This window comes from Cherax quadricarinatus, unplaced genomic scaffold (assembly GCF_038502225.1).
Source record: "Cherax quadricarinatus isolate ZL_2023a unplaced genomic scaffold, ASM3850222v1 Contig2486, whole genome shotgun sequence".
Taxonomy (NCBI): Eukaryota; Metazoa; Arthropoda; class Malacostraca; order Decapoda; family Parastacidae; genus Cherax; species Cherax quadricarinatus.
The window spans coordinates 26,998-46,828 of NW_027197512.1; the positions used below are offsets into that span (position 1 = coordinate 26,998).

Genomic DNA, 19,831 nt, shown 5'->3' on the forward strand with positions numbered 1-19,831 from the left:
AGAGGAAATCAGCTCTAATATCCTTAGGTTTGCATATAGTTCAGAGAGCTGGTCATAACTCCAAGTGGATGGTACACGAGTACGTCAATTAGTGAGGAGAGGCTGTATATGTAAAATATTCTTGCAAGAAATTTACTTGCTATGAATACACATTCAGATGATGAAGAATTTTAAATCAAGCTTTAATTTTCACATACTATTTATTGGAGACATTTTCTTGCTTCTCTAAAGAAGGATGATGTAACTAGGAAAAAAATTGTGATGTAAATGTTTTAGAAAACTGACAGTTAAAGAAAGACACTTGCAATATCTGGGAATCTTTGTTAGGGAAACGTATTGGTAGCCAGTGGCTTCTTCAATCCAGTACAAAGATGAATGGTGGAAGATGAGGAAGAATTTGAGGTAATCAGTCCATCAGCTCAGGCTAAGTAACTGATTACCTCAAATTCCTCATCTACCGTTCTTCTGTGTAGTGAATTAGGTTTGATTCGAGGAAGCATAGGATAGCTCTAATTCCCTAAAGCAAGAGCCCTCAAATAGCACCAAGGCATTTTCCTAGGACAGATGTGCATTGAAAATAAGAAGATAGTTAATCATGTGGATGGTTATGATGGGAATTTTATGGTGCTACAACCAGTAGGGTACTCATAGATGAACTTATGCTTAATTGGTTATCAACCCAGGATAACTCAAAGAAGCCAAACTCTGGCTTATTTCTGTTTGACATTTTGTCTCTAGTAGGGTGTTACCTGCAACAGTCAGCTGACTCCTAGCTACAGTGCTTGTTTACTGTCATTTGAATCCAGACTCTTTCTGTTGTTATCTGAACGCTCTACATATGCAGATCCATCCCATTTTTACACATGCGTAGACCTCTCCCATTTCCACACCCATATGTGGACTTCTCTCATTTTTTGATGATAACGACATATAAAATACTGCGCAGAATAGACAAGGTGAATAAAGACGGGATGTTCCAGAGAAGGGACACAGACACAAGAGGTCACAATTGGAAGTTGAAGACTCAGATGAATCACAGGGATGTTAGGAAGTATTTCTTCAGTCATTGAGTAGTTAGGCCGTGGAATAGCCTGGAAAGTGACGTAGTGGAGGCGGGAACCATACATAGTTTTAAGGCGAGGTATGATAACGCTCATGGAGCAGGGGGAGAGAGGACCTAGTAGCAATCAGCGAAGAGGCGGGGCCAGGAGCTATGACTCGACCCCTGCAACCACAAATAAGTGAGTACAAATAGGTGAATGTACACACACACATACACACAAGGAGACAGACATGAAGCACTAAACTACAGACCAGTGTCACTGACATGTATAGTATGCAAAATCATGGAGAAGATTATCAGGAGAAGGGTGGTGGAACACCTAGAAAGGAATCATCTCATCAACAGCAGCCAACATGGTTTCAGGGATGGGAAATCCTCTGTCACAAACCTACTGGAGTTCTATGACATGGTGACACACAAGAGAGAGAGGGGTGGGTGGATTGCATATTCTTGGACTGCAAGAACACACACACACAAGAGATTGATGCAAAAACTGGAGGACCAAGCAGGGATAACAGGGAAGGCACTACAATGGATCAGGGAATACTTGTCAGGAAGACAGCAGCGAGTCATGGTACGTGGCGAGGTGTCAGAGTGGGCACCTGTGACCAGCGGGGTCCCACAGGGGTCAGTCCTAGGACCAGTGCTGTTTCTGGTATTTGTGAACGACATGACAGAAGGAATAAACTCCGAGGTGTCCCTGTTTGCAGATGACGTGAAGTTGATGAGAAGAGTTCATTCGATCGAAGACCAGGCAGAAATACAAAGGGATCTGGACAGGCTGCAGACCTGGTCCAGCAACTGACTCCTGGAGTTCAATCCCACCAAGTGCAAAGTCATGAGGATTGGGGAAGGGCAAAGAAGACTGCAGACGGAGTACAGTCTAGGGGACCAGAGACTACAAACCTCACTCAAGGAAAAAGATCTTGGGGTTAGTATAACACCAGGCACATCTCCTGAAGCGCACATCAACCAAGTAACTGCTGCAGCATATGGGCGCCTAGCAAACCTCAGAACAGCATTCCAACATCTTAATAAGGAATCGTTCAGGACCTTGTACACCGTGTACATTAGGCCCATATTGGAGTATGTGGCACCAGTTTGGAACCCACACCTAGCCAAGCATGTAAAAAAACTAGAGAAAGTGCAAAGGTTTGCAACAAGACTAGTCCCAGAGTTAAGAGGTATGTCCTATGAGGAGAGGTTAAGGGAAATCAACCTGACGACACTGGAGGACAGGAGAGATAGGGGGGACATGATAACGACTTACAAAATACTGAGAGGAATTGACAAGGTGGACAGAGACAGGATGTTCCAGAAACTGGACACAGCAACACGGGGACACAGTTGGAAGCTGAAGACACAGATGAATCAAAGGGATGTTAGGAAGTACTTCTTCAGCCACAGAGTAATCAGGAAGTGGAATAGTTTGGGAAGTGATGTAGTGGAGGCAGGATCTATACATAGCTTTAAGCAGAGGTACGATAAAACTCATGGTTCAGGGAGAGTGACCTAGTAGCGACCAGTGAAGAGGCGGGGCCAGGAGCTTGGACTCGACCCCTGCAACCTCAACTAGGTGAGTACGCACTCACACACACACGCGCACACACACACACACACACGCGCACACACACACACACACACACACACACACACACACACACACACACACACACACACACACACACACACACACACACACACACACACACACACAGATAGAGAGAGAGAGAGAGAGATAGCAATATAGAGAGATAGATAGATAGATCCCATTTCTATATATACAGTACATATGAACGTCTCCCATTTCTGTACGCACGCATGTGCGGACTGACTTCTCTCATGTCTACTTGTGTGAACCCCTGACATATTTACACACATTCATATATGGACCCCTGTTTCTTCTCACTTACGTGGCTGTGTTAATTTATGTGCACTTGTGTGGACCCCTCAGTTAATATTTATGTTGATGCCACTGTTATGTACACAAACTTCATTGTACATAGTAATGTAGATCAATTGACTGATAGATGTGTAGATGCCTTCATTGATACATATGTAAGTCTTTGATGGATACCCATGTAGATTCCTTGGATGATCCCTTTATTAATTACTTACTTGTAGCTACAGTACCTTTATTAATTGCTTATATGTAGCTACAGTAGTAACTCATCTTTCTTCAGTAATTACAATTTATGAGCTACTAACTCAATTCCTGGCCTTCAGACTCAATTTTTGTTCCTAAATAATGATAACCATAATTATCAAATATAATAATTACAAAATTTTTAATTGTATTTTTCATTTCTGCACGTAATATTTTTTCCTGTGAATTTCCCTTATATAATACAGCTTTTCCTCACTTAACAACGAAGTTCCGTTCCTAAGACCACGTCGTTCAGCAAATTCGTCACTTAGTGAGGAGCATACTATAATGGTAGTGGGTTTGTGTCAACCATCTTTGATATTGTTTTAATGTCCCCTTTGCACCATTTATAACATTTCTGGTATACATGCATTTTTAAATGTTTATACAGTAGTGTACCGTATATTGAAATAAACAGAATAGAGGAAATCATCTCTAATATACGTACATTATTTAGGTATAAATACTGGTCAGAGAGCTTGTCATGAGTCTGAGGCATCAGTAAATGAGTACGCTGATAAGTGAGGAGATGCTGTAAAGTGGATCCCCGGATTTCGTGCGGTGTGGATATCGTACAATTCGGGTTTTCGACCACAATTTATTGGGCGAAATTTTACTGTGGGGTTTCGTACCTCCGCTCGGGAAATCATCCATATCAGACGCGTCTGCCCGCCCAGGACTTGGCTGCTCACACGTCTGCGACTCAGTCTGCCTCTGTCACTGGTTCAGTGACCAATACTCTGTGCATTCATCCGAAACATTGGTGGTAGTGATGGCAAACAATTGAAGTCCCCGAGTTTCGTGATTAATCCATTCCAGAGAGCCTGCCAAAAGTCAAAATTCACGAAACTTGAAACCACTTTCCCCATAAGAAATAATGGAAATAAAATTAATTCGTTCCAGACATCCAAAAATATTAAAATAAAATTTTTTTTTTTCAAATTAAATAAAGATTTATATACTGAAATCAATGAGAAATCAAGTACATGCATATAAAAAATAATAACATTACACTTACCTTTACTGAAGACTTCTGGGTGGATGGAAGACAGGAGGAGGAGATGGGAGGAAGGTGTACACTATTGTTTGGAAGGAGAATCTCCTTACATTAGGACTTTAGGAAGCAAGTCCTTATCTGGGGTTACTTCCCTACTTCTTTTAATGCCACTGGGAACAACTTGAGAGTCACTGGACCCCTGTCGCACAAAATATCTGTCCAGAGAGGTCTTTTTCTGGCGTTTCTTTAAGATTTTCCTGAAGTGGGACACAACACTTGTCATTGCACATGTTGCAGATATGGCTTGTTTCAGCTTGGTCAGCTGAATTCCACTGGGCACAAATCTCCTTAATCTTTGAAGAAGGCACCTCATCCACTCCCTCTTCCTCCTCGGCTGTGGTCTGATGCTGTTCCAGTTGAAGGTCTTGCAGTTCTTCAGTGGTTAGCTCTTCCCTGTGGTCCTCCACCAACTCTTCCACATCCCCGTCACTCACCTCCAACCCCATGGACTTGCCCAATGCCACAACACCTTCCACAACAGGCAGAGGGTCGGCAGGGACAGGGTCTACCTCAAACCCTTCAAAATCCCTCTGGATTGTGTTCCTCACTTTATTTACCAAAGGGCTTGCACTAGCTTTCCTTGGGTCCATGATGACTTATTTAGCAGTTGCAAGCACAAAAAACAATGGATTATTATGAAATGTATTGTATGAACCTACGGGGAGATGGTCACGTGTTGGTAAAGAATGGCACACTGAGCATGAATGACGTTGGAGACTGGCTTGGTGTGCGCGGTGACGGGCGGACGGGTTCCGGACATTCGCCGAAACACGAGTCTAATCACGAAACTCAAGGCCAAATTTTGCCAAAAAAACTCGCCGAAGGTCGAATTTCACGAAAGTCGAGGTTGCCGAAACTTGATTAACCCTTAGGGTCCACTGTACTAGTACGTCTAAATTCTAGCGCTCTCAAATCTAGTGAGAGAAAGCTGGTAGGCCTACATATGAAAGAATGGGTCTGTGGTCAGTGTGCACAGTATAAAAAAAATCCTGCAGCACACAGTGCGAAATGAGAAAAAAAAAACTTTGATCGTGTTATTGGATTAAAACAGCGACTTTGCACTGTATTTTCGTATGGTATTTATTGTTGTATTCTAGTTTTCTTGGTCTCATTTTATAGAATGGAAGACATATTACAGAAATTGAGATGATTTTGACTGGTTTTACAAAGAAAAGTACCTTGAAATTGAGCTCAAAGTAGCAGAAATGTTCGATTTTTACCAAAGTTCAAAAGTAAACAAATCATGCCAAGCGTCCAATACACATCAACTGGCGAGTCTAATATTCTTTCACAAGTGCACTGATATTATTTATACCATTTCTACACTAATGCAGTAGTCTGCATAAGAGTAAATCTTATTTTTTTTGTGAGATTAAAAATTCAAACTGGAAAGCCAAAGAAATATAAGAGGGGCCTGGGGATATGACTAACGAACAGAGAACTTGTTATTTTAGTGCCAAGAATGTCTTTCTTGTTTATTCTGGACCCTATTCGGAAATTGGCATCTTTTCAAATTTGTGTGAAATTGGCAAAATTGCTAAATTCTGACCACTGTATTGGATAGTTGAAATCGGTAAATGGATGGTTTCTTGTACTCATTCGATAGAATAAATGGAGTTCTAGCCAAATAGTTATGATTTTTGTCGACTAGTACACTGGAATTGGCCGAAAATAGGGCTCAAACTGGGCAAAATCGCCGATGCATAAACATCGTCGAGACAACTAACTTCGCGAGAGCATAATTCCGTAAGTTTCCATCAAATTTCATACTTTTGGTGTCATTATGATCGGGAAAAGATTCTCTATCTTTTCATAAGAAAAAATAATTTTTTTTTGAAATTTGGCCGACCCTGAGAACAAGTCTCTGAGAGGACCTGCTGACCCTCAAAGGGTTAAGGACTAAAACTGGGTCCACTGTACTTGTATAATTGCTCTCACTCATGGTTATTCATTGTCACTAGTAAACTTCAGTGTCTTTCTTTTAATAGAGAAATAATGTGTAAATTTGTTTATATATATATGTATATATATACAGGAGGGCCCCACTTATACGGCTGGTTAGGTTCCAGGCTACCGCCGTAAAGCGGAAACCGCCGTAAAGTAGAACACCCTTTTTTTCCACTTACAAATGCATACAAACACTAGATAACAAGTTTACACTAACATATATTAAGTTAGCAATAGAACCAGGCATCAAAAAACAATAAAAAAGTACAATACACACATAGTGCACTCATTACTTACCTTAAAATATTTATAGTCTTAATCTAGGGTGAGACAAGTAGTATTTATTGTAAGAAATCAAGTGTGGTATGTATGGTAGTCAGCCAGGCTACCATACCAGGCCACCCCACCCACACATACAATTCTATGATATTTAAGCATCCCAGAGCGATAAAATTTATATACAGTTCACTCATTACTTACCTTAAAATATAGGGTGAGATGAGTTGTATTAATCTATGTAACTGTATTTGTGTATACCTGAATAAACTTACATACATACAAAAGGAATAATTTTCTACAGTTACCCCCAGTAACACATTTTCTCTTATGTTAGATTAGAGAAAATGTTATTCTTGGCATCACTTGTACAAGTTATCTGGCTACCACATCTCATATTTATGTTTATTTATTCTATTGTGGGGTGTATTTATCATCTTTTTATGTTATGTATCGTGTTTATTATATAATTTTGAAAAAAATATAATGGATGGATTAATGAAAATGTGTATATTAACGTAATATACAACATTTAATGAGACTCGGTGATTATTATTATTATTATTATCATTTCTAATATGGCGTCACTTGTGCAAGTCGTCTGCTACCACATCTCATATTTCTTTCTTCTTTCAACACACCGGCTGTATCCCACCGAGGCGGGGTGGCCCAAAAGGAAAAACGAAAGTTTCTCCTTTTGCATTTAGTAATATATACAGGAGAAGAGGTTACTAGCCCCTTGCTCCCGGCATTTTAGTCGCCTCTTACAACACGCATGGCTTACGGAGGAAGAATTCTGTTCCACTTTCCCATGGAGGATCTCATATTTATGTTTATTTATTCTATTGTGGGGTGTATTTATCATCTTTTTATGTTATGTATCGTGTTTATTATATAATTTTGAAAAAATATCATAGATGGATTAATGAAAATGTGTATTTAATGTAATATGCGTCATTTAAATGAGACTCGATGATTATTATAATCATTACTAATATGACGTCTGGAGACATAAGACACTCTTACTGATTTTAATATGTACCTGCACATTGGTACAGTATGTAAGTTTATTTAGGTGCAGGTATACATAAGTACAATTATCAGAGTACAGTGGACCCCCGCATAGCGACCTTAATCCGTGCAAGAGGGCTGGCTGTTATGCGAAATGTTCGCTATGCGAATGAATTTTCCCCATAAGAAATAATGGAAATAAAATTAATCCGTGCAAGACACCCAAAAGTATGAAAAAAAAATTTTTTTACCACAAAAAAATGTTAATTTTAGTACACACAAACTGAAAAAGGCATGCACAATTACATGACACTTACTTTTATTGAAGATCTGGTGATGATTGATGGGATGGGAGGAGGGGAGAGAGAGTGTTAGTGTTTAGAAGGGGAATCCCCTTCCATTAGGACTTGAGGTAGCAAGTCCTTTTCTGGGGTTACTTCCCTTCTTCTTTTAATGCCACTAGGACCAGCTTCAGAGTCACTGGACTTCTTTCGCACAACATATCTGTCCATAGTGGCCTGTACCTCTCGTTCCTTTATGATTTGTCTAAAGTGGTTCACAACACTGTCATTGTAACAGTCACCAGCACAGCTTGCAATAGCTGTGTGAGGGTGATTTTCATCAAAAAAGGTTTGCACTTCAAGCCATTTTGCACACATTTCCTTAATCTTTGAAGTAGGCAATTCCTTCAATTTCTCTCTCCCCTCCTTTGAACCAGTTTCCCCAGGTCTGGCCTCTTGCTCTTGAAGTTGATCTATCAGCTCATCAGTGGTTAGTTCTTCATTGTCCTCCTCCACCAACTCTTCCACATCCTCCCCACTAACCTCCAACCCCAAGGACTTCCCCAATTCCACAATTGATTCCTCAACTGGTATACTCCTTTCAGGGTTAGCCTGAAACCCTTCAAAATCCCTTTTGTCTACACATTCTGGCCACAGTTTCTTCCAAGCAGAGTTCAAGGTTCTCTTAGTCACTCCCTCCCAAGCCTTACCTATAAGGTTTACACAATTGAGGATATTAAAGTGATCCTTCCAAAACTCTTTTAGAGTCAATCGAGTGTCTGTGGTCACTTCAAAGCACTTTTGAAACAGAGCTTTTGTGTACAGTTTCTTGAAGTTGGAAATGACCTGCTGGTCCATGGGCTGCAGGAGAGGAGTGGTATTAGGAGGCAAAAACTTCACCTTAATGAAGCTCATGTCCCCATAAAGTCGCTCTGCCACGTCTGTAGGATGACCAGGGGCATTGTCTAACACCAGGAGGCACTTAAGGTCTAATTTCTTTTCAGTTAGGTAATCTTTCACATTGGGGGCAAATGCATGGTGTAACCAGTTATAGAAAAATTCCCTAGTGACCCATGCCTTACTGTTTGCCCTCCACAGCACACACAAATTATCCTTGAGGACATTCTTTTGCCTGAACGCTCTGGGAGTTTCAGAGTGATACACTAATAAAGGCTTAACTTTGCAATCACCACTAGCATTGGCACACATCAACAAAGTAAGCCTGTCTTTCATAGGCTTATGTCCTGGGAGTGCCTTTTCCTCCTGAGTAATGTAGGTCCTGCTTGGCATTTTCTTCCAGAACAGGCCTGTTTCATCACAATTAAACACTTGTTCAGGTTTCAGTCCTTCAGTTTCTATGTACTCCTTGAATTCATGCACATATTTTTCAGCCGCTTTGTGGTCCGAACTGGCAGCCTCACCATGCCGTATCACACTTTGGATGCCACTACGCTTCTTAAATCTCTCAAACCAACCTTTGCTGGCCTTAAATTCACTCACATCATCACTAGTTGCAGGCATTTTTTTAATTAAATCGTCATGCAACTTCCTAGCCTTTTCACATATGATCGCTTGAGAGACGCTATCTCCTGCTAGCTGTTTTTCATTTATCCACACCAATAAGAGTCTCTCAACATCTTCCATCACTTGCGATCTTTGTTTCGAAAACACAGTTAAACCTTTGGCAACAACAGCTTCCTTGATTGCCGTTTTCTTGCCCACAATAGAAGAGATGGTTGATTTTGGTTTCTTGTACAACCTGACCAGGTCGGTGATACGTACTCCACTTTCATACATATCAATGATCTCTTTCTTTATTTCAATAGGAATCCTAACCCTTATTGCTGTAGGGTTGGAACTAGAAGCTTTCTTGGGGCCCATGGTCACTTATTTTCCAGAAACACCACCGAAAACACTGTAATAATACGAAATATTCCGAGTGTATGCTTGAATGTTACCGCGGAGGCTGGCTGGTAAACAATGGCACAGGCGGCACATGTGAGGCTGGCTGAGGGCGCACATTGGACGCGTCTCGGACGAAGGCCGCTGAGCGGGTTTTTGTCCACTATGCGGGGCAAAATTTTAGCGAACAAAGCGTCCGCTATGCGGATTGTCCGCTATGCAAGGCGTCCGCTATGCGGGGGTCCACTGTATATATAAAATATGAAATAACTTTTAAAAACATTTGAAATTTTGGAGTTTCCGGACAAAATGGAGAGACTTAGTGCTTACTGAGCTCACGAAGAATGTAAACAAACAGGGTGGGGCGCGGTGACCGTGTTAGAAAGTCAGGTGGGGGGAGCTGTATAGCGAGTTTTGGTCATAATTTGAAATGACCGCATTAGCGGAATGCCGTAAAGTGAAACGCCGTAAAGCGGGGCCCTCCTGTATATCTTCTTTCAACACACCGGCCATATCCCACCAAGGCAGGGTGGCCCAAAAAGAAAAACGAAAGTTTCGCTTTTAAATTTAGTAATTTATACGGGAGAAGGGGTTACTAGCCCCTTGCTCCCAGCATTCTAGTCGCCTCTTACAACACGCATGGCTTACGGAGGAAGAATTCTGTTCCACTTCCCCATGGAGATTAGAGGAAATAAACAAGAACAAGAACTAGAAAGAAAATAGAAGAATACCCAGAGGGGTGTTTATATATATGCTTGTACATGTATGTGTAGTGTGACCTAAGTGTAAGTAGAAGTAGCAAGACATACCTGAAATCTTGCATGTTTATGAGACAGACAAAAGACACCAGCAATCCTACCATCATGTAAAACAATTACAGGCTTTCGTTTTACACTCACTACCGTCCTGCCAAGTGAGTGTAAAACGAAAGCCTGTAATTGTTTTACATGATGGTAGGATTGCTGGTGTCTTTTGTCTGTCTCATAAACATGCAAGATTTCAGGTACGTTTTGCTACTTCTACTTACACTTAGGTCACACTACACATACATGTACAAGCATATATATATACACACCCCTCTGGGTATTCTTCTATTTTCTTTCTAGTTCTTGTTCTTGTTTATTTCCTCTTATCTCCATGGGGAAGTGGAACAGAATTCTTCCTCCGTAAGCCATGCGTGTCGTATGAGGCGACTGAAATGCCGGGAGCAAGGGGCTGGTAACCCCTTCTCCTGTATATATTACTAAATTTGAAAGGAGAAACTTTTGTTTTTCCTTTTGGGCCACCCTGCCTCGGTGGGATACAGCCAGTGTGTTGAAAGAAAGAAAGATATATATATATATATATATATATATATATATATATATATATATATATATATATATATATATATATATACAGTGGACCCCCGGTTAACGATTTTAATCCGTGCAAGAGGGCTCATCGTTATGCGAAATAATCGTTATGCGAATGAATTTTCCCCATAAGAAATAATGGAAATCAAATTAATCCGTGCAAGACGCCCAAAAGTATGAAAAAAATTTTTTTTTACCACATGAAATGTTAATTTTAATACACACAAACTGAAAAAGGCATGCACAATTAAATGACACTTACTTTTATTGAAGATCTGGTGATGATTGATGGGATGGGAGGAGGGGAGAGCATTATCTTCTTACTGTTTAGAAGGGGAATCCCCTTCCATTACGACTTGAGGTAGCAAGTCCTTTTCCGGGGTTACTTCCCTTCTTCTTTTAATGCCACTAGGACCAGCTTGAGAGTCACTGGACCTCTGTCGCACAACAAATCTGTCCATAGAGCTCTGTACCTCCCGTTCCTTTACGATTTGTCTAAAATGGGCCACAACATTGTCATTGAAATAGTCACCAGCACGGCTTGCAACAGCTGTGTCAGGGTGATTTTCATCTATAAAGGTTTGCAGTTCAACCCACTGTGCACACATTTCCTTAATCTTTGAAGTAGGCACAATGGATTCCACAACTGGCATAGGCTTCTCAGGGTTAGCCCCAAACCCTTCAAAATCTTTCTTAATTTCCATACTAATTCTCACCCTTTTTACCACAGGGTTGGCACTAGAAGCTTTCTTGGGGCCCATGGTCACTTATTTTCCAGAAACAGCACCGAAAACACTGTAATAATACGAAATATTCCGAGTGTATGCTTGGATGTTACCGCGGAGGCTGGCTGGTAAACAATGGGACGGCCGGCACATGTGAGGCTGGCTGAGGGCACATTGGACGCGTCTCGGACGAAAATCGGTAAGCGGGTTTTTAATCGGTATGCGCGGCAAAAATTTTGCGATAAAAGTAATCGGTATGCGGAAAAATCGCTATGTGATGCCATCGTTATGCGGGGGTCCACTGTATATATATATACATATATATATATATACATATATACATATATATATATTATACATATATATATATATTATACATATATATATTATACATATATATATATATATATTTTTTTTTTTTTTTATTCAACAAGTCGGCCGTCTCCCACCGAGGCAGGGTGACCCAAAAAAGAAAGAAAATCCCCAAAAAGAAAATACTTTCATCATCATTCAACACTTTCACCACACTCGCACATTATCACTGTTTTTGCAGAGGTGCTCAGAATACAACAGTCTAGAAGCATACACATATAAAGATACACAACATATCCCTCCAAACTGCCAATATCCCAAACCCCTCCTTTAAAGTGCAGGCATTGTACTTCCCATTTCCAGGACTCAAGTCCGACTATATGAAAATAACCGGTTTCCCTGAATCCCTTCACTAAATATTACCCTGCTCACACTCCAACAGATCGTCAGGTCCCAAGTACCATTCGTCTCCATTCACTCCTATCTAACACGCTCACGCACGCTTGCTGGAAGTCCAAGCTCCTTGCCCACAAAACCTCCTTTACCCCCTCTCTCCAACCCTTTCGAGGACGACCCCTACCCCGCCTTCCTTCCCCTATAGATTTATAAGCTTTCCATGTCATTCTACTTTGATCCATTCTCTCTAAATGACCAAACCACCTCAACAACCCCTCTTCTGCCCTCTGACTAATACTTTTATTAACTCCACACCTTCTCCTAATTTCCACACTCCGAATTTTCTGCATAATATTTACACCACACATTGCCCTTAAACAGGACATCTCCACTGCCTCCAACCGTCTCCTCGCTGCTGCATTTACCACCCAAGCTTCACACCCATATAAGAGTGTTGGTACTACTATACTTTCATACATTCCCTTCTTTGCCTCCATAGATAACGTTTTTTGACTCCAGATATACCTCAACGCACCACTCACCTTTTTTCCCTCATCAATTCTATGATTAACCTCATCATATATATATATATATATATATATATATATATATATATATATATATATATATATATATATATATATATATATATAGGAGCAATGTGGCAGATGTTGCAAGTTTATGGAATAGGTGGTAAGTTACTAAATGCTGTAAAGAGCTTTTATGAGGATAGTGAGGCTCAGGTTAGGGTATGTAGAAGAGAGGGAGAATACTTCCCGGTAAAAGTAGGTCTTAGACAGGGATGTGTAATGTCACCAAGGTTGTTTAATATATTTATAGATGGGGTTGTAAAAGAAGTAAATGCTAGGGTGTTCGGGAGAGGGGTGGGATTAAATTATGGGGAATCAAATTCAAAATGGGAATTGACACAGTTACTTTTTGCTGATGATACTGTGCTTATGGGAGATTCTAAAGAAAAATTGCAAAGGTTAGTGGATGAGTTTGAGAATGTGTGTAAAGGTAGAAAGTTGAAAGTGAACATAGAAAAGAGTAAGGTGATGAGGGTATCAAATGATTTAGATAAAGAAAAATTGGATATCAAATTGGGGAGGAGGAGTATGGAAGAAGTGAATGTTTTCAGATACTTGGGAGTTGACGTGTCGGCGGATGGATTTATGAAGGATGAGGTTAATCATAGAATTGATGAGGGAAAAAGGTGAGTGGTGCGTTGAGGTATATGTGGAGTCAAAAAACGTTATCTATGGAGGCAAAGAAGGGAATGTATGAAAGTATAGTAGTACCAACACTCTTATATGGATGTGAAGCTTGGGTGGTAAATGCAGCAGCGAGGAGACGGTTGGAGGCAGTGGAGATGTCCTGTCTAAGGGCAATGTGTGGTGTAAATATTAAGCAGAAAATTCGGAGTGTGGAAATTAGGAGAAGGTGTAGAGTTAATAAAAGCATTAGTCAGAGGGCAGAAGAGGGGTTGTTGAGGTGGTTTGGTCATTTAGAGAGAATGGATCAAAGTAGAATGACATGGAATGCATATAAATCTATAGGGGAAGGAAAGAGGGGTAGGGGTCGTCCTCGAAAGGGTTGGAAAGAGGGGGTAAAGGAGGTTTTGTGGGCGAGGGGCTTGAACTTCCAGGAAGCGTGCATGAGCGTGTTAGATAGGAGTGAATGGAGACGAATGATACTTGGGACCTAACGATCTGTTGGAGTGTGAGCAGGGTAATATTTAGTGAAGGGATTCAGGGAAACCGGTTATTTTCATATAGTCGGACTTGAGTCCTGGAAATGGGAAGTACAATGCCTGCACTTTAAAGGAGTGGTTTGGGATATTGGCAGTTTGGAGGGATATGTTGTGTATCTTTATACGTATATGCTTCTAAACTGTTGTATTCTGAGCACCTCTGCAAAAGCAGTGATAATGTGTGAGTGTGGTGAAAGTGTTGAATGATGATGAAAGTATTTTCTTTTTGGGGATTTTCTTTCTTTTTTGGGTCACCCTGCCTCGGTGGGAGACGACCGACTTGTTGAAAAAAAAAAAAAAAAAACATACATACATACAGTGGACCCCCGGTATTCGATGGCATCGGTATTCTATAAATCCGGTATTCGATGCATTTTAACGCAAAAATTTTGCCTCGGTATCCGATTGAAAACCCGGTATTCGATACGATTCGTATTAGACGTGTCCACATGTGGCCTGAACTGCCTCTTGTGTGCCAATGTTTACAAGCAGCCAGTGTGCGCGCATCTAAGTACACATTCGGTACATTCCATATTATCCATTTTATCACTGTTTTTGGTGCTTGTTTCTGCAAAATAAGTCACCATGGGCCCCAAGAAAGCTTCTAGTGCCAACCCTGTGGTAAAAAGGGTGAGAATTAGTATGGAAATTAAGAAAGATTTTGAAGGGTTTGGGGCTAACCCTGAGAAGCCTATGCCAGTTGTGGAATCCATTGTGCATACTTCAAAAATTAAGGAAATGTGTGCACAGTGGGTTGAACTGCAAACCTTTATGGATGAAAATCACCCTAACACAGCTATTGCAAGCCTTGCTGGTGACTATTACAATGACAATGTTGTGGCCCATTTTAGACAAATCGTAAAGGAACGGGAGGTACAGAGCTCTATGGACAGATTTGTTGTGCGACAGAGGTCCAGTGACTCTCAAGCTGGTCCTAGTGGCATTAAAAGAAGGGAAGTAACCCCGGAAAAGGACTTGCTACCTCAAGTCCTAATGGAAGGGGATTCCCCTTCTAAACACTATCATCCACACTCTCCCCTCCTCCCATCCCATCAATCATCACCAGATCTTCAATAAAGGTAAGTGTGCATGTCTTCTTCAGTTTGTGTGTCTGCTTATAGCTATGTATGGATTCTGCCTCCACTACATCACTTCCCAAACTACTCCACTTCCTGACTACTCTGTGGCTGAAGAAGTATGTGTACGTGTGCTTACATATAATAATTATTATTTTTTTTTAAATCATGGAAATTCACCATAGATAGCAGCACAAGGATTTTAATAATAATTCATATGGAAATCTTGTCCTCAACAGGCCTATAGGCACCTCATCCTCGGCAGTACCAAGGGTTACATCACCACAGCCTTCCCAGCTTCCCAACAGATGTACCTCTGACCCACGATCACCCTTGTTTAATCCCTCACCTGAACCAATAAGGTTGGTTCGTTGGATGCTTACCTTTGTCCTGGAAAGTTCCTCTGTGTGATCTTATAGGCTCTCTACATTGCCCAAACCTTTTCAGTCTCATATCTTTGTATCTTTACCTATTATTTCCAACTTAAAGACTGCAGTTCTATCTTATGCCTGCACCTTCCTGTGCCACCTCACAAAACTACACTTTTACTTTTCAATATATGACTGTTAGTGTCATGCTCTCCATATACATGTGTATTTTGTACACTTTACCTAATCTCACTTACAAAATTTAACAGGAGTAAGCTGAATACGTTTATATATGAATAGAGGTTGAAAAACTGATAGATACAGGTTAATTTAACTGTATTGTGAGGGATTTACTCATAGATACAGTAATAAATTATTTCTAAAGCTATAATGTGAAGACTTGTCGAGTGGAGACATCATAAATTAGCTTTTCGATTCAAAGAAGTGAAAGAGACATAGTCATTATGAAAAAACTTTAAATATAAACCTGATGTGAACACGGAAATATGCCCAGAGTATCAGAATCAAAATAATTAGGTAGGAGTTTAAAATAGAGGGTTATAGTGTATGCAGAGTTTCTATATATATTTAAAAGGATGGAATGAGATTGATATGTAACATTTCAAGGAACTTGGCATAATTTTTTTCATCATATGCAGAAAAGTTAGGATAAATAAATATTTGCAACAGAGGTATTGAGTAATTATTTTTAAGACAGAAATCGTACAGTATACATGTAGAAATTGTTTATTGATTTGGCAAAAAACAAAATCCTCTAAAGAATATTGAATAAGGCTTTCAGCGTCATTATGAGGGATAATATTTGTTGACTATAGGGTTGCTATTAATGTTCCTTCTAATTTTTCCAGCCATGTATAGAGTGAATGTTTTTATGTGCACTAGTGTGTAAGCAATATGTACAGGTGTGCTACCAGTAGCAACAATCTTATGTAATATGAATGACGTTTGTATAGTTACTGTAGCCCGTAGGTATGTTAGTGTTAGATGTTGAATGAATATACATACAGAAAAAAATATTTAAACTCAAAATATACAAAAGTCACTGACTCGACTGTAGTTACCATCACTGAGAATGTCCCCCTCCTCAATTGATTTAGTGTTTGTCTATGTGCATAGGGAACACTAGTTGCCAGTACTACTGTCCTCTTCTCAAATTCTTACATACCACGAATTAGATATTCTTCATCCGTTAAGCAGAAATTCAAGGTATAAATATAATGGCCTCTGGAAATAATTTATTTTACAGAAAATCTCGCCGAGAACGAATTATTCCCATAGCAGTTGAGGGAGAAGGTATCGTTACTCCTCCACCTCACGTAGAAGAAGCAGCAGAACTTGGAGTAGCACGAGCACATCAAGCATTTTCACGCACACTCTCTGCAAGACCCAGTGCCCTTAAGTAAGATATATTGTATGTCATTTTATGTATTAAAATATGCTGATATCGGTATTGCATGTCTGTTCTTGAAATTATGAAACTTTTGGGCCTTACTGTTGTAATGTTTTGCTGTAGTCAGAATGAAAGAGCAAATCAGAAAACATTTTCATACTGGTATATTTTTTTAATTAGAATTACAGTATTGTTGAAAGTATAATATTTATAATTTTTTTATAGCTTAGCTTTTGAATAGACTGAGTTTACATTAGGAATACTGAAGTGAAGAAAATTTAAATAGGACGGCAAGGAAAGGTGTTGTGTTTTTTTTGTTCATGTCATTATGGTTGTATCATAAATGGTTTGCTTCCTTGTAGAGGTGAGGAATGCTTGCATGTACAATATTTTTTCAAGAGTTTGTCACTGATTATTACACCCCTAAGAGTACAGTGTATATACACCAAAAGGTGTGTATATCTTTATGTATATGTACTGAACTTACCTTAATCCTCTTTATTTTGGGATTAAGGTATTCTTCATATGTGGTGTATGGGTGAAATGCAGCATTAATGAGCCTTGTGTAGTTGATAGGCTTTGAACCTAGCACACCACCCTTTAAGAGTAATGCTATTTGCTAGGAAGTTTGAAGTGCCGCTTCATCTACCATGGAAAGCAATGGCTACTTGTTTGCACTTTCAAAGAAGGTACACAAAAGATGAGGGTTTTCAGAAAGTATCCAGAATTAAGTAGAAACATGGAAAGAGGAATACCAGAAAAAGCATCATAACAGTGGGAAATGAAAAGGTAGAAATAGGAATATTAATGAAAGAAGAATGTGGAGTAAATAAATTATGACACTTAAGTGCAACAAACCATCTTGTAATTTATTATTAGTATGGCTAAATTGTAGGGATGTACAGTTGTCTATTTTTTTCATATTTCCTGTACCATTTTTTGTTAACTGTGTAGTTTGTGTATAATTGCAGAGATTTATTACTAAATATCCATGACCAGCTCTTATTTCCCTGGCATGGTGATCATTTAATTTATAAGGATGACTAAAATTTAATACGATCTCTTTCCTATTAATGGTTATGTTCTGTTGACCACTTGCAGTGTCAAACTAAATGAAACTGGCATTACAAGCATCACAATGTGGTGAACTTCATGCGTGCATAGAATGCAGGTATACTGCATCATCTAACCTCTAACATATGTAGATTAGTATCATCTGCAACAGGCTTGAAATTTAAAAACAAACTACTTATGTTAACAAAATGCTTATTTTTTTCATACCTTGATCTTTCCAAAGGGTTTTATCATTAATTAGGAAAGTCAATGTATATAGTATTTTGTTTTAAATATCAATAACATTGAAATCTTGGGTTGATGAGTTTTAGTAGACTGAAAAATAGTGACAACGTTTGATTTCACATCATGGAAAGACATTATTTGCAACTATTTACCATTTAGCAGAGTTTTATTTTGTAGTGTTTCAAACCATCAGGAATTTTCTGTGTGAATGAATGTTCTTTAGGACTAAATGCTTGTTACACTAGAGCTTTTTTGCTTTTGCTAATGACTGCTGGTGCTTGACAATTTTGACTCAGCAGTGGCATAACGGAAGGTGAGGGGGACAGTTATACACAGTCGCCCACAGGCACTGTGTCATGCCCTCCATTACCTCGTAGGACACCTGCTGATTTTGGAACAGTGCCCATGTGGCAGAGGCGCCTCTCTCACACTAACAGGTACTTGCATTTCTTGCATGGCTTTTAAGCTTCTGCTGAATTTCTGCATGGTGTGGCTGCAATGTTATATGCTTTTTTGGGGGTGACTGTCTACATTAGTATTGAGTTTTTATGTAATATTAGTTTATTTATATGTTATACTGTTGTAAAATAATTTAAGTTTTATATAATATGTGGGTGGACATCTTTTCTGAATGTACATAATTCTCCTGAAGAACCCTGTAGTATACATGCCTGCCCGAATGCAGTAAATTCCAGTCTAACGAACAGCCCCTTTCATTATAAAGCACAATTTCCTGGACCTGGCTGTTTATTGAGGGAAAACCTGTAAAATTATTCATTACACCAGGCCATAATTTTCTCCAGCCTGCATTTATTGTAGACTGGGGCACTTTATCCTGTGAACTCCTATGGTGGATACTGGATCAGCAGTGTTAAATATATGCAAGAATTTTCACATTCTAGCATTTGCATTGTCATCTATTACTGCAAGGAGTTTCTGCAACACCTTGCATGTGTATTACCACTTAAAATGTCTTAATCACTCCTTGATCCAGTTATTGTATCGTAAGATGTATTTGGTGGTAAAAAACACAACCCTCAAAAGTTGAGGATGGCAGGGGTTAAGGTGTCATTTTAGTCATTAGTGCAAACATGGCCTTCACCCATTGACCCTTAAACTGTCCAAATGTAGATCTACATTCACTTGCCCAGCACTCCAAATATATTAAAAAAAAATCATTTTTTTTAAATTAAAGAGGGCAATTTTCTGCATGTAACAAGACCAAAAATAAATTTTTTAGGGTCAGTACTTACGAGATATAAGACCGCGAAGTTGGAGCTGGAGGCTCACCCAACGGCAACATTGAGTCCTGCTGCTTGCAAAAGTGTTGCACTTTACAGGGAGGTATACCATCTTTTAGGAGTGAAGAAGAACAGGATGTGAGTGTGGGGAAGGTGTGTGAGGCATTACATAGAATGAAAGGGCGTAAAGCAGCTGGAACTGACGGGATCAT

General features: G+C 39.6%; 1 protein-coding gene across 5 annotated transcripts in view; it reads left to right on the forward strand.

Annotated features, from left to right (window-relative positions):
- Positions 1-19,831, forward strand: part of LOC128698946 (triadin) — a gene marked incomplete at its 3' end in the record, with an annotated part of 37,935 nt that overhangs the window by 6,168 nt on the left and 11,936 nt on the right. For 2 of the 5 annotated variants that reach the window (XM_070081364.1, XM_070081368.1), the window contains 3 exon segments: positions 15,540-15,662; positions 16,936-17,088; positions 18,675-18,815. In XM_070081364.1, the coding sequence (XP_069937465.1) occupies positions 15,540-15,662; positions 16,936-17,088; positions 18,675-18,815 (417 nt within the window). 5 annotated transcript variants of the gene reach the window in all.